The sequence below is a fragment of the Telmatherina bonti genome, assembly GCF_933228915.1.
Source record: "Telmatherina bonti genome assembly, chromosome: 15".
NCBI classification, from domain to species: Eukaryota; Metazoa; Chordata; class Actinopteri; order Atheriniformes; family Telmatherinidae; genus Telmatherina; species Telmatherina bonti.
Window position 1 is genome coordinate 5,655,419 of NC_136613.1, and position 25,577 is coordinate 5,680,995.

The 25,577-nt window shown below is 41.7% G+C and overlaps 2 protein-coding genes across 4 annotated transcripts in view; one reads left to right on the plus strand and one right to left on the minus strand.

Moving 5' to 3' along the window:
- The first annotated feature begins 107 nt into the window (after positions 1-107).
- Positions 108-22,078, plus strand: LOC306766207 (MOB-like protein phocein). 3 transcript variants are annotated; one of them, XM_079253843.1, is made up of 9 exons: positions 108-205; positions 2,889-3,044; positions 8,214-8,276; positions 9,537-9,637; positions 11,333-11,375; positions 11,626-11,712; positions 11,786-11,865; positions 12,850-12,961; positions 20,508-22,078. In XM_079253843.1, exons 1-9 carry the CDS (start codon positions 203-205, stop codon positions 20,640-20,642), a joined length of 780 nt encoding a protein of 259 aa, XP_079109969.1. In that variant the 5' UTR covers positions 108-202; the 3' UTR covers positions 20,643-22,078. The 3 variants fall into 3 exon arrangements, with proteins under 3 accessions (XP_079109969.1, XP_079109968.1, XP_079109967.1); XM_079253841.1 differs by lacking the exons at positions 108-205; positions 2,889-3,044 and adding an exon at positions 7,476-7,540; XM_079253842.1 differs by lacking the exons at positions 8,214-8,276; positions 9,537-9,637; positions 11,333-11,375; ... (2 more) ...; positions 12,850-12,961; positions 20,508-22,078 and adding exons at positions 4,679-4,768; positions 4,850-5,041.
- A 989-nt stretch (positions 22,079-23,067) lies between these two features.
- Positions 23,068-25,577, minus strand: part of rftn2 (raftlin family member 2) — a gene marked incomplete at its 5' end in the record, with an annotated part of 30,976 nt that continues 28,466 nt past the window's right edge. Inside the window, 4 exons of the mRNA XM_079254069.1 lie at positions 23,068-23,750; positions 24,413-24,494; positions 24,572-24,675; positions 24,748-24,854. Of these exons, the coding sequence (XP_079110195.1) occupies positions 23,547-23,750; positions 24,413-24,494; positions 24,572-24,675; positions 24,748-24,854 (497 nt within the window). The 3' untranslated portion in view covers positions 23,068-23,546. The remainder of the gene's footprint in view (positions 23,751-24,412; positions 24,495-24,571; positions 24,676-24,747; positions 24,855-25,577) is intronic.

The following is a 25,577-nucleotide window of genomic DNA, read 5'->3' on the forward strand; positions in this document are numbered from 1 at the left end:
AAAGTGGAGTATTGTGCGCAGCCGCGAAGCTGCTAGAACTTTCTGTCTGGCGTTGCCAAACAGAAGCAAGTAGTGCGCATGCGCATTCAGGATATTACCAAGGCAAAGCAAGTAGTGCGCATGCGTATTCTGGATATTTCCTCACGTGGAAAGACTACAGCAGAGGGTCAGATCACCTCCACGCCGGCTTTCACATCCAGAAATGGTAAGAATACACGTTTAAAACCCAGCGTTAGATAGTTTTATACACATAAAATCACGACAGAGGATTGTTTAGGTGGCGTATGTTTAAATTTCTCATCATGTTAGCGTCGGAAGCTAACGTTGTGTAAGCTGACTGTATGGTCCATCACAAGGTCACGCTGCACAGAAAACCTTTCACCACATGAGGTGTAATTATTTAACTTTCAAAACGTGATCACATAACTTTTACAGAAAATAAGGCTGCTGGATGTGTAAAGCTGCAGAATGAAGTTGCAAACACGTGCAGCTGTTGTCACTGACCAGCCTGCTGTGTCTGCTTCTCATCCACTCACATCTCCTCATTTACTTTTATTAATCAGTTTGCTTAAAGACAGTAAGAATCAGGGATTGAACCTTCGACCCTCTGATCTGCTGAGACTCATAATATCTCCTCTCCTAACTGAGGATGGATTGATGCTAACGGGGAGAACACGTCCCTGAAAATCTGTGCAAAAGAGGTAGAAAGTATATTTAAGCTAATATTATTATGCCTACTGACACATTTCTGGTGCCCGCATACATTTAATTCTCCTTAAAACTCTCCAGAAAACATTCCAGGACTCTTATTGTTGAGCTTAGTCTTAATTCATAGAGAAAATAATCTTTTTAAGTGTGCAGCTTCTACATTCAACATTTCTACAGGAAAGTTATACAAATAAAATCCATCCTGTTTAAAATGTTAAATTAAAAAACAGCTATTTATCCAGGTTGCACATGCTTTTATCCAACACAGCAGTCAAGGATTTTTACACAACGTGGGGTTCATATATTGCTCAAGGACACTTGAACATGTGACTTGGGGATTGAACCAGCAACATGACACGCTGAGCCGGTTGCAGAGGCTAAAATAAATAATTTCTGGCTCAAATTAAGGCGATTATATTTCATTATTTCTAAATCAACATATTATACAAGATGTAAGGGAAATCTTACATCCCTTTCAGGTGAGACTGGATAAAATTTTTATTTATTTAAGATGAATGAAGAGTTTTGCTTAAACGTCGTCATGCAGGACGTATATCTGGGTGTTCCTGACATGTTCAGCTGTTTCACGGTTTATTTGCTGAGCTGCAGTAGCTTCATGATGCTACTTCAGAAGGAAATCTTTCTCTGCAACTTTTATGAGTAAAATTCCAACTTTTGTGAAAATCTTTAACTTGAAAGTAGAGCGACAGGTTGCCTTGCAGAGATGAAAATCTCAACCATGAAGACAAGTTGGTTTGTTTGCTGAATTTCATGAATATTTGGAAGTTGTAAAAACATGCAGTTGTATAAAAACAACAATATTCCTGCTTTAAAAGCATTAAAGAAGAAACAGAAGACCAGAAATGATTTTCAGTCAGTTTGGTTTCCATGTTTCTGCTTCAGAAAGCAGCTTTTCAGGTGGTTGAATCGCAGACTGAACGTTTAAAGTTGGAGCTCCTGCAGCTGGAAGTAAGCGTGAAGTTAATCACAACCAGTCCAGCAATGTGCAGGGAAGCTTCTGGAAACTGGTGGGACTGGCCTTGTGGAGGTAGACGTGTCTCTGACAGGCCGGAGGTCGCCGTGTCGGTTTGTCAGGCGTTTTATCAGCGAGGTGAGCTGTCCTTGCCCTGCCTGACTGCAGAAGCAAACAGTTAAAGAATGAAGGGAGAAGCCCCTCCTACTCTTCCTCCTCCCAGTCACCAAACTGGGACCAGTCCTCCCCCACCACCCTGTTGCTCCTGCAACAACCTTCACACAAGGTCGCGTGCACATCTGCTGCTGTCAGACTTCAGCAGCTGCTTTTGGAAATTTAGAAACTCTTTAAATGTTTGAGAAAATGAGAAAAAGTTTTCAGTACAGCGGTGTAGTACCCAGCGGTGTCCCCCAGCGTCACATCACCAACCATTCCTGAGTTTTGATTACATTTTAACCGCGCGGCAGTGAAGGACGACCTGGTGGAAGTTTCAGGCAGGTAGAGTTGTGTCGCAAACGAGACGAACTGCAGAAAAAGAAGAAGAAAACGGATAAATAAAACAAACGTTCCTGCAAAAGAAATTTACTTTTAATGTATTTATCTTTATCATTTATATTTCAAACGTTTTTTGTTTTTTTTTTTGTATATTTTTTGGAAATAAATATATATTTTATATATGAATTTTATTCTTATTTCAGCTATTTTATGATTTTTATAATAGATAAAAGACCAAAACATAAGAAAGGAAAAGTAAAAACCAGTTTAAAGTAATAATTATTTATTCTGGAAACATTTTTTAACCTCATATTTAATATTTTCTCTCCTTAATAAAAGGAAATTTCACACTATGTGGTTTTTTGGTTCTGCTCGTCTACCTGTGGTTCTGCCCGCAGTGTGTCCAAGCGTTTGAGCCTGAACGCAGCGAGGCTGACGCTTGTTTAAACTTGGTAACATCACACTGTTTCTACAACCAGCAGTGGGTTTAAGTGGGTTTTTCCAGCCAGTAAAACCAGCAGCTTCAGTCTTTCCTCTGCTGTTTATGGCGTGTTAATCCTCTGAAGGTGGCAGGAAGCAGGACGTCCTGATCCAGGAGTTAAACGACTTTAAGATCTTTGCATTTCTTTCAGAAAAACATCTTAAGTGAGTAAAAAAAAGGTTTTCTTTCTTCACTGACGGGGTGTTGTGGACGTTTTCTCTGCTGTTTCAGGCCTTCAGAAAGTTCCTCCCTCTGTTCGACCGGGTTCTGGTGGAGCGCTTCACCGCCGAGACGGTAACGAAGGGCGGCATCATGCTGCCGGAGAAGTCACAGGGCAAAGTGCTGCAGGCCACGGTGGTGGCGGTCGGACCCGGTTCTGTCAACCAGGTGATCCCCCTTCTGCTCAGGAAACTCTGAAGCAAATCTTGTCATGATTCAACATGAAATTCCTAAAATGTGTTTTAATGTTAGAACGTCTACTGTATCAAGTCCACCTTGTAGAACCGGGCCAGATCCCATTTTCCTTCTAATGCATGATAGATCCACACGGTGTTGGACACGTTCATCAGAGGTTTTCCTCCATGTTGACGTGAAACTTCACACAGTTGCTGCACATCACCATGAGAATCTCCCGTTCCACCTCATCGCCGTGAGAATCTCCCGTTCCACCTCATCGCCATGAGAATCTCCCGTTCCACCTCATCGCCATGAGAATCTCCCGTTCCACCTCATCGCCATGAGAATCTCCCGTTCCACCTCATCGCCATGAGAATCTCCCGTTCCACCTCATCGCCATGAGAATCTCCCGTTCCACCTCATCGCCATGAGAATCTCCCGTTCCACCTCATCGCCATGAGAATCTCCCGTTCCACCTCATCGCCATGAGAATCTCCCGTTCCACCTCATCGCCATGAGAATCTCCCGTTCCACCTCATCGCCATGAGAATCTCCCGTTCCACCTCATCGCCATGAGAATCTCCCGTTCCACCTCATCGCCATGAGAATCTCCCGTTCCACCTCATCGCCATGAGAATCTCCCGTTCCACCTCATCGCCATGAGAATCTCCCGTTCCACCTCATCGCCATGAGAATCTCCCGTTCCACCTCAGCGCCATGAGAATCTCCCGTTCCACCTCAGCGCCATGAGAATCTCCCGTTCCACCTCAGCGCCATGAGAATCTCCCGTTCCACCTCAGCGCCATGAGAATCTCCCGTTCCACCTCAGCGCCATGAGAATCTCCCGTTCCACCTCAGCGCCATGAGAATCTCCCGTTCCACCTCAGCGCCATGAGAATCTCCCGTTCCACCTCAGCGCCATGAGAATCTCCCGTTCCACCTCATCGCCATGAGAATCTCCCGTTCCACCTCATCGCCATGAGAATCTCCCGTTCCACCTCATCGCCATGAGAATCTCCCGTTCCACCTCATCGCCATGAGAATCTCCCGTTCCACCTCATCGCCATGAGAATCTCCCGTTCCACCTCATCGCCATGAGAATCTCCCGTTCCACCTCATCATGATGAGAATCTCCCGTTCCACCTCATCATGATGAGAATCTCCCGTTCCACCTCATCGCCATGAGAATCTCCCGTTCCACCTCATCATGATGAGAATCTCCCGTTCCACCTCATCCCAAAGCTGCGCTGCTGGACGGAGATCTGGTGACTGTGGAGCCGTTGGAGGACAGTGAACTCATCATCATGGTGGAGATGATGTGAGCTTTGTGACATGGTGCATCATCCTGCTGGAAGTTTCCATCAGAAGATGCTACACTGTGCCGTGTGATTGGCTGATCAGATATGTTAATAAGGTGGAGCTGATACAGTGGATGTGAGTTCGTATTAAAACATTTTACATGTAAGTTGTGATGACCTCATACGACTTCTTCTCCAGTCTGAAGTCCTGCCATGTTCCAGACGTAATAAATGATGAATTTTCAGACCAGATCGTCACGTTCTCAGCTGTGCAGACGGCTTTACAAACCTTTAACATGCTCTGACGTATTTATGTCTTTTCTCTAGAAAGGAGACAAGCAGCCGATGAGCGTGAAGGTTGGCGAGAAGGTTTTGCTACCTGAATACGGAGGAACTAAAGTAGTTTTAGACGACAAGGTGAAGCTCAGTTTCAGACGCCGTCGTCTCAGCTTTCAGCTCAGTTTCTGCTTTAACGTTCTTTCTTCTTCTCCTCCTCAGGACTACTTCCTTTTCCGCGACGCAGACATCCTGGGAAAATACGTGGAATGAGTCCGTTCAGCTCTGTGTGACGTCTGTCGTCCTCGCAAACAAGAAATAACTTGAGTTGTGTTATTTTGTCTTTTTTTGTTTTTCAAATTGTAAATAATTCCAATCACATTTTGTTACAGTAATAAAGTCCAACTCTCTGCTGCTGTCGACGTTTTCTTTGTGTTTATAAACTAATCTAAGATTTAGAGTGAAAGAATCTGCACAGAAACAGAAATAAAGACTGGTTGGTAACTGGGAGCCGTCATATTCCGGATGTCACAGTAAAGGTCCGCCATGCTGATGGATATTATAATGACCTGAGTCTCTGCAACCGTAAGACTGTTAGGATAGTTCTGGAGGTTTAGGATGTGTAGATATCAATATATGCTAAAGATTAATAAGTAAAACACATTTTAGGATGAATATTAAAGCTAATTTCACAACATTTGTTCATTTTATGATTAAAAAGAACACTTATAAAATATGGTTGTGTGATGGGAAGAAAACGAGATGTTTGGGTGTCAAAGTTGCTCCTTCGTAGCAGGGATGGTCATATTTAATGTTATTTAAATATTGTCTTATTAAATTTTAATGTGGAGCGAAGCTGCAATAAAATCCTCCTGCAGACCCCAGTAAAGCTGATAAATAACATGCGGATGTAATGAGGCAGCAGGACAAATATAACAGCAGCTGGACTTAATGGTCATTCAGATGTTGCTCAGAAATGCGATGCTGGTTAGAAGACCTGAAGTTTCTCACATTGACAAAAACTTTTGTCATTGATATTGGAAAGCACCAAATTTTAGGCTATTTTACTGTTTTATTTTTATTTTATTTGATCTTTTGTTTTTAAACTTTGATTTGTTTTTGTTGTATTTTTTCTTTTTAAATTTTTTTCTTTGATCATGGAAATATCTGCTTCTGGTGGCCAGAATTTCATTTCTGCCCACCATGAAAGTGCTGCCATGGCAACCACAATATAAATATGCAGACCCAGTTAAAAACCGTTCGTCCTCTTAACACTTACCTGAACTGTAAATGGACCATAAGTCCCGGAGTTATTTCTGCAGCTTTGCAGTAATTCAGGCTGTTTTTTTCTTTCTTATAACCTTTCTGTGTTTTGTGTCTTTGTTGTTTTTGTGCTTTCAGTCACTCAAACTTTAGTTTTTATTGTCTGTTTATCTCTGTAGTATTTTTTCTTGCTATGTTTAATAGTTTTTCCCCTCCTGTAGTTTTCTTATGAAAGTGCTTTTTGTGACTTTTCAGGTTTCAAAAGTTTATTTTTCCTTCTTTCTCTGCAGATATTTTATTTCTTTTCCAGCTATATTGAGTGTATAGCCGGTTATGAATGAATAAAGGGTAGTTTTATTTAGACAACAGTAAAAACCTTTGATCTTATTTTTTTTTTAACAAATCTTTATTCTTGTCATTGCAGTTGTATAACAAATAACAAACATCACTATGAGACATACTGGAAACATTTAGCTGATGCCAGGGGCTGTAAATACAACAGGACATAAATATGCAGATTTCATATGAAAACAGATTTATTTGAGGCCATTGATGAAAACTTAAAACAGGGTTTATACCGTCATTGTTCTACCATGTAGGACAAGTAAAGCATCAAGAATAAGAAATCAGCAAAGGTTATATGGATGTAAATACACTTTTATAAGCTCGACAAGTAGCCGTTTGAAAACATTATGGTGTTACAGTGAAAAGAATTAGTCTTTTATGATATTTCACCTCTTAAACCTGAACAGACGAGGCCAAAAAGGTCATTTTGGGGACTTCGCCTGAACTGTCGGAGCTGAAACCTCTAGTTTTGTTTAAGTCGCTCTTTGCACAGATGATGTTCACATGTTGCACTGAGACATGATAAAGGTTTAGAGCTGCAGGAAAATTACAAATATTTGGAAGCATATAATTGATGCTATGCACTGATGTTATTACCTGCACCTATAACAACAATATTTAACCTATTATGGAGCTGTGAACACACCAGACCTCTGTGGCAAGGCATTTGCCGCTTTGTTGTGGACAATTTACAGAATAATTTTGAAGTGTCCTTTAAATATGTGGGATTTTGGTTTATACTGTATAAGAAAGAACTAGTTGACCAACTCTTTTTGTGCAATCTTATCCTGCTATTAGCCAGATTTTATATCCATAAATGCAAAGTAACTAAGACTATATGTACCCTCATACATCAGCTCATACATCATATCTTCTTCCTCCAACAGTAAAGCCCTGAAAACAGCCACTTTGCTCTAAATTATATATTTTCTTATAAATTATAAACTAATTTTTTTAAAGTTTTCAAAAAGTTATTACATGGGTTAGTTTTTACAAAGTGTAGTCATGAAGATGACCATTAAAAAGGAACAACAAAGAAATTAAACAGTATAATACAAGGAGAATCAACCAGTGATGTAGTTGTACAGTTTGCACAGATGTAAAGTTTTAGTATCTTTTAAGTACAGCTGAATTTTTGGATCACATGAAAATAATAAACCTTTGATCTTGTGTCGAAGCGCTCGCGCAGCTTCCGCTTCTGCGCCACGACGCCGCCGCTGACGAACATCCGGGTATTCTGTCGAGATGGTCATGGCGGAGGGTGCTGCAGTTCTCAGGAGGAATCGGCCTGGAACCAAGGCTAAGGTTTGTTTTCTCCCCGCAGGGGAGCTCCGGTGTCACCGCAGCAGGTCCAAGTAATTAGTTAAATTAGTCTCGGTGATAATAGTCCGTTTTTCAGCTCCTGTTTCCCCTCCGAGCGAGAATCTAAAGGGCTTGACCTGGAAATACACAGTTAGCAGTTAGCTGCTAGTTAGCAGCTAAATGTTAGCAATTAGCAGCTAGTTAGCTGTTAGCAGCTAACTGGTAGCAGTTGTCCCGTCTACTTGTATGGTTACCAGTTTCGGTGTTACCTCTGGGTTAACGCAGTAGTTTTTAAATATAAATAAAAAGTTTCACTATCTTAACTTGTGACGTTTAAAAGGTTTAAATGTTTAAATGTTTACGTAGCAGTGACAGTAAAAATGCTCTTCAGCAGGAAGTCGCCGTATCCATGCTAACGGGTTGAAGCTAACGCACCAGCTAACCTCGTAGCTTTAACTAAAACCGAAAGAAAAACAAACAGTTTCAGCTGTTTCTAATCGCGATGCATCAAATTGACTATTTTTTGCCAGTTTATGTTAAAGTCATACCATCAGACAACGTAAGGTTTGGCTTTCTGTTGTGAGCTAAAAGACGATGACAGCTAGCTCTTCTGGCTAGCATGTTAGCTTGAGCCACAGCTGGCTGTCAACACTAACATCTGTGTTTCTGTGTCCAGGATTTCTACAACTGGCCGGATGAATCATTCGAGGAAATGGACAGCACTCTGGCTGTTCAGCAGGTGTGTTGAGACGTGTGTGTGTTTCCGTCCCTGTTGTGTGTGTTGTTAGTTGAAAACAGTGAAGTGTTGTGCAGAGGCGCCATGACTCGATAGGGGCCCAAAGAGATGCAAAACTATAGCAGAAAATCATTAAACAGTCATTAAAAATTATAAATACTTTTTTCAAATGTTGTAATAAAATATAGCAGTAATATAAACTGATGAACCGTTTATATAAAAATTACCTAGTTAGATGTATGCACTGTGATTTAACCATTTTGTAGGGCACTCAATAAAATACCTTCAAATAAGAAATATTAACCTAAAAATCTCCTGGTATGAACCAAGCCCTCCATTCTGTTTTCAAGCTGAAAATGAAAGAAAACAAAGTGATAAAAAAAAAAAAGTCACTTGCCCCATAAAGGGTAAAACACAGCCCTAGATCTTCATTATTCCCATGAAAAGCATTTTTTAAAATCAGGTTGAAGCAAAAAGAAAAATGTAAAATTTGCAATCAAGTGGTGGGGTCTATGCCATTGTCTTTCAAACGGCCCATAATTCCTGGCAGCGCCCCTGGTGTTGTGTCTCATGTAGTTTGAAGCTCTGATCTAACTTACTAATAATAATATAACAAACACAATAAGTAGCAGAAAATCAGCCAAGGGGAGTTCTTTACAGACAAATGTTTTATTGTAAAAGTAAAACATTTTGTTTTCAAGAATTGTCATATTTCATCAATATGGATTTAGGTTTTTAGCAGTTTTTAACTGTTTACATTAAAATCAAACAATATTACCACCTTTTTTTCCCCTGAAAACCATGGGATATATTTAATGTTAGAAAGATTAAAAGTGACCTTATCCAGCTGAGTTGATAGATATTTTCTTTAATCAAACCTTGAACGGGTTGTGCTGGAACTGTGAATTTCCCCTAGGGGATCAATAAAGTGGCGATGGGAAAATCTAATCAAAAAACTGAAAATTGGGAATTTTAGCTTCACAATTTAATTTTTTTTTTTTTTTTTTTAAATTTTTTTTTTCCAAATAAATAAAAATAATCCATTATCATTTTTTGGGTCATTTTTATTGTTTTTATTGATCTTTTTAACTGTCTCCTTGGGCATTATAGCAGCAGAATGATCGTCTGGCTTATTGTGGTGTTTTTTCCTCATGGAAATCAAGAAAATTTCAGCTGGAAATGTCAGTGAAAATAAACCCCCAAAAAGCATCTGATCATTTTCAACCACATTTAAGTGTTAATGTGTGTGTGATTCTCTTTCAGTACATTCAGCAAAACATTCGGTCAGATTGCGCCAATATCGACAAAATCCTGGAACCTCCTGAGGGTCAGGATGAGGGGGTTTGGAAGTACGAACACCTCAGGTAAAACTCATGTCCCTCCAGACTGGTGTCAGATGATGCTTTTATCTGCAGCTGGGTCCTGGAATGTTTATATTTTCTTAGTTTTTTTCCTTTATTTTGCTGCGTTTGGACTTCCAGTTCGTCTCATGTGCGGGGCTGAAGTCAAGGCCTCTGGTCCGTTAGCTTTGTGTAGCACGTCTTCACTCATCCAGGGTTTCTAAGATCTCTGTTGGGGAATGTGACCTGCTGGACTTTACTGACTCAATTTGCAGCTAAATCTCAGATAAGTTAGAACACCTGACTTCCCAAAGTGGACAGCTGTGACTTTAACTGTGTTTTAGTCTTGTCTCATTGTTCCAAACAATGGAGGTTCGCCTAGGACGGGAGAGGCTCCCGCTGCTCCTTCCTTACAGTAACTGCAGAACAATATGTGCCTTCAAGTCAGTCGCCAAAACACCAGAAACGTCTCTAATAACTCCAGTAAAAGCTGCTAGATTTGTCGCTTTTAACAAAAAAAGTCTCCAGATTTAGCGAGAAAGTCTCCAAGTTGGCAACAGTGTCTGAATGAAAGCAAAGCGGCTGTGGGAGGAGTTTACAGCACAGCGCTGCAACGCCAGAGACGCTCGATTAGCAGCTGAAGACAGCAGGAGAGGAAACTGCAGAGAGAAAAATAATCACACCCTTTTAGTTTTTATCATCGTTGGAAACTCAGATCGTAACTGAGATTAAAAAAAAAAATCCGGTTAATCGTCCCGCCCTGGCTTCGTGTCGCAGCACGCATCAAATTTAAAGCTTTGCTTCTGGCTTACAAAACAACTCGAACAGCTGCCGTCTACCTTCACTCCCTAATCCAGGCCTACACTCCCTCTCCACAGCTACGTTCCACCAGTGAAAGACGCCTCGTGTTACCATGACAACGTAGGACTAAATCACCAGCCAGACTCTTTTCCTCTGTTGTTCCACAATGGTGGAATGATCTCCCAAACTCTGTCCGCTCTGCAGAGTCCCTGTCTACTTTTAAGATCAAGCTGAAGACTCAGCTCTTCAAGGAAAACTTCCACACTTAGTATAGCTATATTTGTTGGAAAGTTGGAGAACTTAACCCATTTGCAACAAACTTTATGGTATTAATTCTTTGTATTGTAACATAGGTGATATTATGTTATTATAAGGTGGGAAGGGTGAGTCTGTAGCACTTCATGGAAGGACCTGCATCCAACTGGACAGTCCACCAGCACCTTCCTACAATGTCCTCTACTGGTGGATTTCATGCTTGTGTTGTTCTCACTCAGATGTAAGTCGCTTTGGATAAAAGCGTCTAAATGACTGTAGAGTAGAATAGAATAAAGATGTTAACAAAAATTCATTCATGTCCACTGAAAAAAACTTTCATACAAACATTTATACTCAACATTCATTTTGAGTTTAAAGGTTTAGTTGTTTCCTTGCAGGAGCTGAGAATGTCTGGTCTGTTGTCTGTGAATGTGTGTAGTTTAAGTCCGGTTTAGTCTCTCTGGTCCGTCGCTGTGAATTTACAGAAAAACTGGTTTAAAAAAACTGTTTCAGAGATGCTCAAATCTCCTGAAATGAGGAGTTTTCAGGGTTTATGGAGCAAATCGCTGATGAGACGTTGTGCAAATGCTTTTAACCCTTTAATACCTGGTTGTTGAAGCAGATTCTGTCACAAAATGAGATTTTTTCTGTTTCCTTTTGCAGGCAGTTCTGTCTGGAACTCAATGGACTCGCCGTAAAACTGCAGGTAAGTGATCCAGACACATGCACGATCTGTAGATTTATCTGGATTGTTTAACAGCTTCATCGTTCCAGCAACGATTTAATGAGACGCTTAAAACTCGTTTACAAACGATATGTAACAGAATGCTTCAGAAATGTTTTGCTGTAAACAGACTGTAATGCATCGTTATTACAGCCATGAATGAATCAGAACCAGTTCTCAGTTGTTTAGATTTAACGCAGGAGCATATTAAAGGTTTGTCTCTAAATCACAGAGCGAGTGTCATCCAGACACGTGCACTCAGATGACGGCGACAGAGCAGTGGATCTTTCTATGTGCCGCCCACAAAACACCCAAAGAGGTGAGTTGTTCAGTCGTTTAGTGGATCTGTGTGAGAAATCTGTCAGACTGATGGTCTGCGTTGCTTCCTTCAGTGTCCTGCCATCGACTACACCAGGCACACGCTGGATGGAGCTGCCTGTCTCCTCAATAGCAACAAATACTTCCCCAGCAGGTCAGTGGCCAGAACTAACACCATCTGTGTCCTGCAAGACCAGAACCATCTCCAGTTTATACTGTTTTTATAGGCTGTTGCCGCTTATTCATTTTAAAGGTTTTAACACCAGAAATAATTAAAAATGGCAGAAAAGTTAAAAACTACAGATTTCAGGTCAGCATTGAAATCAGGAAGGAAACCAAAGTTGGTTGAAACCATAGACTGTAAATGAAAGATGGAGCCTTCGGTGGTAAAAAGAGAAGCCGATGTGGAAGTGTGTAAAACTGCAGTTCCCCCTTCATCCACTAGGGGCTGCAAAACAGAGCAAATCCCCATAGACTCCCATGTTAAAAAGACCAACTTCACAGCAGGAATAAACATGTTTACAGCAGGAATAAACACGTTTACGGCAGAAATAAACATGTTTACAGCAGGAATAAACACGTTTACGGCAGAAATAAACATGTTTACAGCAGGAATAAACACGTTTACGGCAGAAATAAACATGTTTACAGCAGGAATAAACATGTTTACAGCAGGAATAAACACGTTTACGGTAGGAATAAACACGTTTACAGCAGAAATAAACACGTTTACGACAGAAATAAACATGTTTACACCCTGGTACAAAACATTTTAGGTTTAATAGGTCAGGTTTACCTTCATGACAACTGTGGGGGGAGGGAATTTTTTTCTAACTTGCCCGTTTAAAAGTAATTTAATCTCGAAGTTTAGCATATTTCGGGGCGTGTCCTTTTGATTGACAGGTACCCGATCTCCCGCTTCGAAGAACGTAGAACAACCGCGGTTTTAAGCCGGTTAACAACGTGACTTAACTCACGTTAGCTTCAGAAGCCTACGGGTGACGTCACGGAGGCTCCGCCCATCTTTTTACATACAGTCTATGGTTTAAACTGAAACAGTGAATGAGCTGAGGAAGAGGAGGGTGTGGATCCACATCCTGGAGTGTTTCATCACGATCCGCCTGCTTTGTGTTCGCAGGGTGAGCATCAAGGAGTCGTCGGTGGCCAAGCTGGGCTCCGTCTGTCGCCGCATCTATAGGATATTCTCTCACGCCTACTTCCATCACCGCCAGATATTTGACAAGTATGAGGTGTGTGTTGAAGACTCCTATTCACTCATAAATCCTTCGTGTCTTTATTTTCACCTGGAGCAGTTCCACATCTAATCTGATCCTCCTCCAGCCTCCAGTTCGCCCAGGTTTCATCTTTGTTTGATTCCAAACGGTGAACAATGTTTTCTGGAAGAAGCTTCAACACCCGTTCAGGCTGCTAATCCGCGTCTGCAGGGATGGACAGATTAGGATTAGGATTTTAGAGTCTTGCTGCGATTTGGCCGAGACAGATTTTAGTCCTCAACCAATCAAAGCTCACAGTCAAAATCCAAATGAACGAGGACAATTCCTCATTGAGTATCTGAAAGTCCAGATCACCATGGGTTAACTGAGCCGTGCAGAGTCAAAGTCCGGTCCTCCAGATCTGCTGTCCTGCTGCTTCAGCTGCTTTTCTCCAACACACCTGCATCAAATGACTGTCTGGCTTCTGCCAAATGATGTTCTGCTAGTTTTCCCGCTGCAACGTCATTCATCGTGTCTGAAACCGCATCAGGGTGGAGGGAAGTTTTAATTCCTCTACTACAGGCTGTCAGAAGCTTTACATGATGACCAGATGCTGCGTATTTCTGCAGAAATCAGGTTTTTCATGTGTTCAGCATGGAAAGTCGACAGTTTCTTTTTTTGTAATTAACATTTTTTATTAGGAGAAGTGACATTTCAAATATACAATACCTCAATTTCTATAACAGTCCTTCTCTTCAATTTTGTATAAAGAAAACAACAAAAACAACAAAACGGCAAAGCACGAAAAGAAAAAAAAGAAAAAAAAAAAAAAGCAACATTAAAGACAGGGGGCTTACAATCATGCAATACAATGCACAATGGATCACATTCTTATGCATATAAGTGTATAACGTATACATAGGGCCGGGCGACACAGCGATATTAGACCGTCTCACGACCTTCACAGCTGAAATCATGATATTAATTTTTGCCATATCGCCCACCCCCATGCACACACAACACACACATAAAAGGAGTATTTAACAGTTGAATTAACCTGGAGTTATCTAAAGTCATTCCTGATTGGAGATATAAAATTAATCCATTTATTCCAAATGAAGTAGAATTTATCTAACTGAGTCCTTAAAGAATATGTTAATTTTTCCATTTTAAATATTTCCAATATTATGTCAAACCAATCATTAAGTGTGGGTGATGCTGAATTTAGCCATTTTCTTGTAATTGATTTCTTGCTTGCTGCTAGAAGCACTTGCAACAATTTTATATCCCCTCTCCTTTCTACAGCTGGAATAAGACCCATATACAGACTAGTAAAATCATTGTCAATTTGAATTTTAAATACATCTGTCAAAACTTTATAGATACCTGACCAATATTGGTGCAACTTTGGACAATCCCAGAATATATGACAATGATTTGCCTCCACAGAGCCACATTTTCTCCAACATTCAGCATTAGCATTTCTAAATTTGCCCTGGAGGGGGGTCCGAAAAAAACGTATAATGTTTTTCCAGCAGTGTTCTCTCCAGTCCAAAGAGCTAGTAGAAGTCCACTGGAAAATACAGACTTTTTCCCAGTCTTCAACTGTGATAACACTTTCAGCTTCATGCTCCCATTTATATTTAATGTGAAGAGTGTTATCTTGCCTTGCATTCAGCATCCCATTATACAATTTGGAAATTGCTTTTTTAATCACAGTAACCTGAGCTGATTTCAAAATGTTAAAAAAATCCGATTCAATTGATGATAAATTTGAACATTTACAATGCTTGTTGAAATAATCACGCATTTGGAGGAACCTGAAGAAGTCTGCCCGCTCCAAGCCAAACTTAGTTTGCAAGGATTGGAAATCCTGTAATGTTCCCTTATGAGTAAAGGAATGATATGTCGTCAAACCTTTTTTGGTCCACATTTGGAATCTTTTATCAGTCTTGTTTGGGTGGAAATCTGTATCATATGCACACCATCTGAAATGTTTCACTATATCTGCTAGTCCGCAGATTTTTATGACCCTGTGCCATATCTTTAAAGTATGATCAATCCACGTATTGACACCCTGTAATTGGTCTGCCCTTTTTTTTATCTGCAATCGCAGCTTGTAAAGGAAACTTGGAGCATATGTTGAATTCTATTGTCTTCCATTTGGCTTGGATGGCTGGATTACACCAGTACAACATCGGAATAATCTGAGCAGCAAAGTAGTAATACTGCAGACAAGGCAGCGCTGCACCTCCTTTCTCTTTTTGTAATTGTAGGACTGTAAAGCGAATTCTTGGTTTCTTTCCCTGCCATATAAAACGGGAAATCCATTTGTCCCATTCCTTAAATTGGCTGTCGCTCAATTCAATAGGTAAAGTTCTGAACAAATATAATAGTCTAGGAACTATATTCATTTTCACTGCAATAATTCTTGAATTTAAATTTAGAAAAGGGACAAGATTCCATCTATGTAAATCTGATTTAATTGCTAGTGATAATGGATCATAGTTTGCCCGTAGCAAAGTGGAAGTGTCTTTTGTCAGAACTATTCCCAAGTATTTTAAAGAAGTCGCTTCCCAGTCTAGATTATATTTTTCTTTAAGTGTTGTTGAGACATTATAATTCAAAGTCATCACCTGAGTTTTGGATATATTTAGTTTGTAACCAGAAAGCCTACCAAATTGAGTCAATAATGACATTAACTCCTCAAATGATTCCTCAGGCCCCTGCAAAAAGACAAGGACATCCTCCGCAAACATTGAGACTTTTTCCTCCATTCCGGCAACTTTAATTCCCTTAATTTCTTTAGTCTGTCTGATCAGTTGGCCAAGGGGCTCGATGTAAAGAGCAAAGAGAAGGGGTGAAATCGGACATCCCTGTCTCGTTCCACGTTCAAGGAGGAAGGAGCCAGAGAGACTTCCATTGATTTTTACATAGGCTCTTGGCCTATCGTATAGGCATTTTATTATTGAGATAAAGTTGTCCTTAAATCCAAATTTTAATACTTTATAGAGGAATAACCACCTGACCGAGTCGAAGGCTTTCTCGGCATCTAATCCAACGAGTACAGCCTTGATATTTTCCTTATTTATTTGTTCTATCACATGCAATGACCGTCTTATGTTATCCAGGGTCTGTCGTTGTTGGATAAATCCACACTGGTCCAGCTGTATTAAATCTGGAAGGAATTTTTCAAGTCTTCGAGCTATAATTGCAGTAAACAATTTATAGTCTAAGTTTAGAACACTGATGGGACGATAGCTACCACAATTTTGCTTATCTTTACCCTCCTTTGGTATGACAGAAATAACAGCATCTTTCCAGGATGGAGGAATTTCACCATGTTGTATGATTGAGTTAAAGGTTTTTAAAATAATAGGAGACAATTCTTCTTTAAATGTTTTATACCATTCTGTGGTGTAACCATCTACACCTGGAGATTTCCCCATCTTTAACTTGGAAATAGCTAAGTTCAATTCAGCGGTTGTTATTGGTTGCACTAACTTTTCATTTTGTGGAATTGTTAACGATGGTAGATTTAACATGTTTAGAAATTCCTCCATTTGTGTTTCATTAGACATTTGAGGTTGGGAGTACAAATCCTTATAAAAAATTTCAAAAGCTTCCTGGATCTCTTCAATTTTGTGTACAACTGTCTTGGAAATAGGATGTTTGATTTTATTAATCGTGTTTTCCGCTCTGTTTGCGTAATTTGTATGCTAACAGTTTAGTCGAATTGCTCCCAATCTCATAGTATTTCTGTTTCAGAAAGATCATTTTCTTTTGCGTTTCCAGTGTATAAATATTGTCTATTTCTCCCTTAATCTTTTTAATTTTTTCTTTTACTGTGGAATGACTTTTAGAACTGTCTTTTCTTTGCAGCTGTTTCAACTCACTTTGGAGATCAGTCAGTTTTTGCTTCTTTTGTTTGTTTAAGTAGGAAGTCATTGAAATAATCCCTCCTCTTAACACAGCTTTCAAAGCATCCCACATTATTATTTGGGATACATCACCTGTGTCATTCAATTCCAGATACGTCTTAATTTCCTCCTTTAATTTTTGTTTTATTTTAGGGTCATTTAGTATATTTGAGTTGAATTTCCACAACCCTTTTCTAACCTTTTTTTCTAAAAGAACAGACAGTGAGATGGGGCTGTGGTCAGAAAGGTCAATAGTCTTAATACTGCATTCTCTTACTCTAAAGGAATCACTACCAAACATAAAAAAATAATCTATTCTTGAATAAACATTATGTGGGCAAGAATAATGTGTATAGTCTCTACTTTTTGGGTGCAATTCTCTCCAAACATCGGAAATTCCCAATTCTTTAATCAATGAATTTACTTTTTTCAATAATGCATTTTCATGGTTAATTGAACTCGAAGCATCCAATTTAGGCTTTAACCTGATATTAAAATCTCCTCCACAGATTACCACTCCCTGAGAATTCACCATAAGATCAAATATATCCCTGTAGAAAGCCCAATCACTTCCAGGTGGTATATATACATTTATAAGAGTTACGTCAAATCCCTCTATTTTTCCAGTAATTTTAATAAATCTCCCTTCCTCATCTTGAACTTCTGATATATGCTCGTAATTCAGGGAATTAGCAATTAGAATAGCAACCCCTCTCCGGCGTCCTGCTTTATAGGAAGAGGAGAACACGTATTTAAAGCCCTGCCTCTTTAGTTTTTCATGCTCAGATTGACTCAAATGGGTTTCTTGAAGATAGGCTATATGTGCTTTTTCTCGTTTCAATTTAGACAGGATCTTACTCCTCTTAATAGGATTTGAAACTCCATTTACATTGAAAGAAACAATTTCAACTGGTTCTCCATGCATTTATACCCTCTAGATCATTAAATCTCAATTTTCTGTAAGCACTCCCTAAATAAAACAAGAACACAAAACAACTTTTGTAAACACTATAAACATTGAACACTGAACAGATTCGAACATTTTCTTCCAACCCTAAGGTCCATTTACTGACCCGATGCTGGTTAGAGGGATAGCCTCTGCTCCTCCAGTGTGCTTGAGGGCCTTCCAGTATGACGTCAGTCATTTAGTCAATACAGTTAGTTGTCTCTTCCTCCGACCAATTTATTAAGTAATCATTTATCCTACCAGCCTCACTCATTTCTTATTCTGATTATAAGCATATGCATAAAAGAAAAAATAGTCAACCTGTATCCTCCGTTGTCGCGCGTCTAAAAGCCTGCAGTTTTTGCTTGAAGCTCTGTGTCTTCGGGGCTGTCGTGGAGCGTTTGTTCCGCACCAGCTGCCATGCTCCACGCTGAATCCTCTCCCGCAATGTTGTTGGTTGTTCAATCACTTTTACTGACAGTCCTCGGCTCGCCATGTCAGCGGTCGCCTCTTCCACTGTGTTGTACGTCTTCTGCCCTTCTGCATAGTGGACTCTCAGCCGGGCCGGGTAGAGGGTCTGGAATCGTATCTGGTTTTCTTTCAGCACTCGTCGTGCCTCGGCGTAGGCTTTCCGTTTAAGCAAAATTTCAGGAGCATAGTCATGATCGATGCTTATTTTATGGCCGTCTAACTCAAAGCCTTTCTTCTGCCAAGCCAAACGGATCACTTCTTCTTTGGTTCTAAAGCTCTGAAATTTAGCTACTATAGACCGAGGACGGGCTCCGGGAGGGGGTGGGGGGGCAAGCGCCCGGTGAGCTCTCTCTATCTGCAGGTCTGCCGTAGCGGGGATGTCAAGGTTTTCCCTAAGCACTTTCTCCACAAATGCAATCATTACTCTTGGACTTGTTTCTTTTTTCTCAGGAATTCCATATATCCGGATGTTTTCCCTTCTCAACCTGCATTCTTGATCCGTTAGTTTCTCCTGTAGTTGTTCTTGTAGCTGTAGCATTTCCTCCACAACCGTTTCCATGTCTTGCAGCTTTTCCTCGTTTCCCACAATTCTTTTTTCCGCTTCATCCAGTCTGGAGTTTGTCTTTGCAAATTCCTGTTTAATCTCTTGTCTGTATTCACGCAGTTCTCTGAGTATCATGCTATTCGACACTTCTTCCTCGTTCACCTTGACTTCTCCCTGGTTAGTCGCGGCGGTGTTAGCATTAGCTTCCTCCTCATGCAGTACTTCGGCAACTTTTGGTGTTACCGAGCCCGCCGATTTATTTTTCAATTTCGGAGGCATTTTCCCCTCTCTTGTAAGTCTTGAAGTCTTATTTTCGTCGGTTTTGCTTGACTTTAGAGGGCAATTTCTCACTTTTGGTCAGGAGACGAGCGCTCTAAGCCGCCATTCCCCGATGACCCGGAAGATTTTTATCTCGAAAGTCGACAGTTTCATACAGACGTACGACACAGTGTGGTTGCTCTTCATCCACCGTTACTCAACCGTTACCTGAACAAGAAGTCTTGTCTTTTTTTTGTTATTTAAAGGTCGCTTGTTGACTCAGTTTTATTTGTTTATAATTTTACATGTTATGAATGTAAAAGTCTTGATCCTAGAGGTGTGTGTCCAGTTCTGGTTACTGCGGGCAACAGTCCTGCAGGTCTTCAGTATTTCTTGTCATTGTGCAGCCTGATGAGCTGTAGGATTAATTTCATTTGAGTCAAGTGTGTTGGAGCAGGGATACAAAGAATTGGACGCCTCTGCCCTTGAGGGCCAAATCCCTGCCGATTTATTTGATTCAAGTCAGTTCTGTCCATCCATCCATCATTCTGTCCATCCATCCATCCATCTTCAGCCGCTTATCCGGCGTTGGGTCAGCATCCTAAGCAGGGAAGCCCAGACTTCCCTCTCCCCAGCCACATTTGCCAACTCTGTGGGGGGATCCCGAGGTATTTCCAGGCCAGCCGAGAGATATAATCCCTCCAGCGTGTCCTGGGTCTTCCCCGGGGTCTCCTCCCAGAGGGACGTGCCTGGAACACCTCACCAGGGAGGTCCAGGAGGCATCCTGACCAGATGCCCGAGCCACCTCAACTGGTTCCTCTCGATGCGGAGGAGCAGCGGCTCTACTCTGATCTCCTGCTGGATGACTGATCTCCTCACCCTATCTCTATGGCAGAGCCCGGCCACCCTGCGGAGGAAACTCATTTCAGCCGCCTGTATACGAGATCTCCTTCTTTCAGTCACGACCCACAGCTCATGACCATAGGTGAGGGTAGGAACGTAGATCGACTGGTAAATGGAGAGCTTCGCCTTCTGGCTCAGCTCCTTCTTCACCACGACAGACCGACGCATCTAAGTGTGTTGAAGCAGGAAAACATTTGAAGCAGTGTCTAGCTCTGGTCTTGGCAACAATCCTACAGGTTTTCCACGAATCAGGTGTGTTGGAGCAGGGATACATCAAAAACCTGCAGGACCTCAAAGACCAGACTTTGATGTCTGTTTTACTAGAAGTGCAGAAACTACAGAATTTTTTAACCCTGCTGCTCCTCCTCGTCGTAACTCCACCCCCAAGTTTAAGAACGACTGGGTTAAACGTCCAGTTAGCTTTGATATTCCAACTGGGAATGACTGGTTCCAGTTCCCTGTTGCAGCAGAGGCTCATGGCGAGCGCCATGTCTCCGCCTCCTGAATTCCTTCTCAGCTGGAATGTTTGTCTCCGTGCAGAACGAGACGTTCCTGTGTCACCGGTTCACGCGCTTCGTGATGAAGTACAACCTGATGTCCAAGGACAACCTGATCGTGCCGATCCTGGAGGAGGAAGTCCAGAACACCTCATCAGCTGGCGAGAGCGAGGCCTAACCAGCAGCTTCTGCCATAAGGGAGACACATGTAAACTCACAGTATCTACACAATACAGAGGAGACGCACTCATTCTGCTTATATTTAGACACTACAGTGTATTAAGGCTCCTGTCTCGTGACACTGTCCACGTCCCTCCTCCCACCTTCCTGCCTCAGAGTACAGCCTGTTTCTGCTCTGAGACTCCCTGCTCACGTTGTTCTGACCCGCCGTGTCCACGGGATCCGGCTCGCTCGCTCCTGCAGCCCCGCTTCACGTCCACCAGGAACTTCTCTCTGGGTTTTTATATCTCTTATGACTTATTGATGAAGCACGTTCAGTTCGTTCCTCGTAAATAAAGAGAATTTATTTCATCAGCTGAACTTTTTTCCGGGCATTTCCGTCTAAATAAGTGTAACTTAGCGGGGAAATGAGGCCAAGAAGCGTTGCCCTTAAAAAGTTCCTGCTTGACGCGTCGCCTCGCGCAGGAAGTTACTTGTCAACGTTTTTCCGTTTTTTTAATTTTAATTGAGGAAACTTTTAAGTCCAGAAAGCATTAAATGGTCGTTAAAGATTTGGTTTCAAACCGACTTTGTGTTGCAGAAAGTAACGCAAGCGCGGTTTTTATCCCACTTCCTGCTTCAGCGTCTGAACGCGTTTGTCGCAGTGATCGTCGCAGCGATTCCCAGACGTGTGGAAATCCCTCCGGCAGACTGATGCTGACGGATTTATCCTCAGCTGAACAACGTGTCCGCATCCTCGCTTCGCCTGCTGCGACGCGACGCCCATCGCTGTGGACACTGTGTGGCGGCAGAGGAGAGGGTCTGCCTCCTTTAAGCAGCTGGATTTGCATTAACCTGTAATCTGAATACCCCCCCCTTCCTCTGTACATAACGCCCCCCTCTGAACTCACCGTCACGTCTCTGCTGGTGCCTCGTCTCTGCTTCTGTTTGCTCGTGTCGCCGGCCCGCCTGGTTTGGGGGCGGTGACTAAAGTTAACCTGCTGACGTGACGCCGTAGGTGTGCAGCTCGTGTCGTAGTGAACCTTAACCCGTAGCTCTGTGTGTAAACCGGCAGTCAGGTGTTCTTTCTGTGGCCTCCGAGGCGGCTCAGAGTTTTAAAGGAAGGCCGACTCTGATCCTGCTTTGTGAACCCCCCCTTCCCCCTCCTCCCTCCCCCACTTTAATACTGCGCACCGTGTGGCCGATACGCCTCTGAAGGCCTGATTACCACCGAGCTGAAGTCGGGACTGTCGGTCACATGAAGCGTCGGAGCACAACCCACCTTCCTCCTCTTTAAACCCCCCCCCCCCCCCTTCCCCCCCCTCCTCCTCATTAAGTTATTGTGTGGGAAGAGTCTCGTCAGTCCAACCCACTTTTTGTTTTTTAAATGGACTAAAAATTTTGTTACTGTTGACATTTTCATGATGTCTGTTAATAAAAAAGATCTATTATTCAGACGGTCGTGTGGATGTTTCGTTTGTCCCCCCCCCCCCTTCTGAAACGTTGAGCACATCTGCTGATAGAAACCAGTTCAGACCCAGTTAAAGCTCCAGTGTGTAACATTGCAGAGAGACATGTTCCTCTGGGTGAAGTGGTTCCTCGTCCTGATAGTAGTCTATACATTCTGTCATCATGAACAATAAGAAATATAGTTAGACCCCTCAGTTTACTGTAAATCTGTAAAAACTCTGACCAATCCAAACGTTCCGACCCAAATGGAGTTCTTCATTTCTTATATTTCGTAGCTTCTTCTCCCGGCTCCCCTCCTCCCCCTCCAGCAGCGCATAGCTGATAGCCACACCCTGCATATAAACAGCGTGTTAGGATGAAAATACAAAGTAGTGAGCAGAGGGGGAGGACCCAATATACAGGGAGGAGCCAAGACAGGGCGCCACTTTCACGCCTCGCTAGCTCCCCAACATTACCTATCCCGGCTTTAAGTAAATAAAACAACAAATAGTTTATATTTTATTCTGTTAAAAGAACCGATATCCACTAAGAGACGGTCATGGTGTCGAAATGAATCGTTTACAAACTGAAAGGAATATTTTGTTAAAGCACAAAGTCAAACATCCTGAAGAAAAATCTGGAATATTAACCTGTAAAGACTCCACCAGATCTCCGATCGATACCACCTCCATCATCAGCATCTCAGCAGCAGCGGCGTGTACCTGATGGTCATGTGACCCTCCAGCTGATCTACGTTACGACATTTCTATCCGTCCAGGAGGTTTACGACCCAGACACAACATGTAGTGTTTATTCAGAGACTCTAGATGGTAAATCCACCATTATTATTCACATCTTATACCTTGGTCTGGGTGGTCTGATTGGGAGTCCGTTAAAAAGTGATAATGGACACCAGTTAAAAAAAAAAAAGTTATCGCCAAATAATTCTAAATTGTGCACTGTTGGTTACCGTGGCAACTGAAATGTTAGCAACAAACGGACAAAACAAGATTTTACATGAACGTAAATGGAAAAACACCCCCAAAAAGCTTGACTTTTTTTCAGGGTTAATTCTGATATTTATTTTCTAAAATCTGCACCTCTCAGACCTGGATGGAGTAAGTTAGACGTCCATGATGTCTCCATGAGAGGAGAGAAACCACGAAGAGAAGAAGGAATAAAAATATCAGCACTGTCTTTGCTTTAAAGAGTTTCCGTAACGCCTTAAAAATCTTCTACAACTACATGACTCGTAATGTAACACTGCAGTTTGGCTTCTTCTACAGTACCGTGTGAAATCAGCTCAGAGGAATACTGTAGACGTGTTACTCCGGGCGCCACACGTCATCAGACCTGGATCTGTCCATTTCCACCGTAACGCGGAGCTTCGTCCCACTGGCTCCTCTGAACGAATCGTCTCTTTATGGCTTCGTATAAAAAAGTGCTGAGTTGCGTCCAGTCCGCCGCGAGGCGCTCAGATGCAGGTCACCTCCGCTTTCCCCTCCTCCTGCTCGAAGCCGCCTTCCTCCAGGTGGGACAGGGAGCTCGGGTACAGCCCTCCGAACACGGGGAAGCCTCCAATGCCTCCTGCAGCCGGAGAAAGGTCGTCTGTGGGGGTGGAGCCACCGAGGGCGCGACTGACGGAGCGACTGGACACGTCACTGGTCGCCGACAGCGTCTGCAGGAAGAGAACGCCATCAGATCAGAGAACAAAAACATCAGGTGTTTGTCATTTATTTAGACTTTTTGTCGTTTATATTCTCCTTTTTAACCAGTTTGTCTGAAAATGTTAAAAGTTTTTATTGTTTTTGTCTTTATGGATGTTTTTTAGTTTGACTCAAGGTGGTGGACGAGACGATGCTAAAATCTGACGTCTGAAAGTGTTTCTTCTGCCTGAGAATGAAGATAATTCTCTAGTTTGATTGATAAATTATGTAATAAGCTCACAGCAGAAAAGTCAGGCAGATCATTCCAGATCAGGATCGCCTCTATAAGGTCATGACCGTGTTGCAGCAGAGAAACATCTAAAACCTGCAGGAAAGTCAAATATTTTATCATTTTACTGTATTTTGCATCACATTGTGGTCGGATCGGACGATGAAGTCAGCCGTGTTGTGAAGTTGTTTGAGCAGCTGCAGTTCTGCTTTTGTCCACCAGGGAGCAGCGCAGATCCATAAAGCTAATTTCCTTGCAGATGAAGACGAATTGCCTCCTCTTCCTCATCTGACTGCTCCTCCATTCAAAGCACGGAGCTGTTCTAGATCTTTTTCTTGAGTTTTATTCTAGAAGAGGAAAGTTTACAGACAGAAAACAATGCAGATCAGCCTCCACCGGCCTCACCTGGTTCCTCAGGTGTCCAGCTGCTGGGTTTCTGATTGGCCGCTGCAGAAACACCACCTGCTTCGTGGCCAGATTCCCGTCGCTGATGACAAACGGCAGCAGGGTCAGAAAAGCCGACAGGAATGTGTAACGGGATGGAAACGTCTCTGAAAGGTTCACCTGTCGTGTCGGATGATTGGCGTGGGCAGAACGCACGTCAGCAGCCAACCGAACTCCGCCAGGGTGTGAAGCAGCGGCCCGTAGTCCGTCTTCACGTTGGAGCCCTGCAGAGAGACAACACACACCTGTTAAATCACAGGTAGTGGCGTCACCAACGAGGCAAGACGTCTACCGACCTCGATGACGGTCCACTGCTCCACGACGATAGTGTCGTTGGCGGGCGAAGAGGTGCTCCGCTCCTCGTACACAAACAATCCCTCCAGCGACCTGGGAACCGGCTCGCCTGCAGCACAAACGCAGCAAAAACTGCTTTAAAACCAAATATTTAGTCAAAACAAACAAGTTTTCCGCCTTTTAGTGATGACTAATCAACAAACGTCCGGCTGACTTTAAGAGATTTAAGATGTTAAGTATATTAATAACTAGAGCTGCAACGATATGCTTTCTCCCAATTTAATTCCGATGGTTTGGGTGCTGATTTGATTTAAATTGTGATTCTCAAGGTTGTTTGATATTGCTGAATTTTGTAGATTTAAAACAAAAAAAAAAGTATATGAAGCTTATTTTTTGCTCGTAATTTTTCTTGATTTCAGTTTAAAAACAAACAAACAAACTCAGCAGCCAAACCATCATTCTGCTGCTATAATGCCCAAGAAGACTAAGTAAAAAGATCAATAAAACCAACAAAAATGACAAATTTTACAACAGATTAATTTGATGTAATTGGAAAAATATAGATATTTTTAACAAAAAAAAAAAACTTTTTTAAATTGTGAAACTAAAAATCCAGATTTGCGATTAGATTTTCTCACCACTATTAATAGCAGCAGCTACAAGTAGAAATAATGGAAATCAAGCTTTTATTATGTCATATTTAATACATAAAAGCAATTTAATGTACTTTATATAATAGACAATAATACAAACATATTAAGAAGTTAAATTAATATTTTTTTTACTGTTATATAATTAAAAAAATAAATTAGTAAATTAGTACAAGTAATGA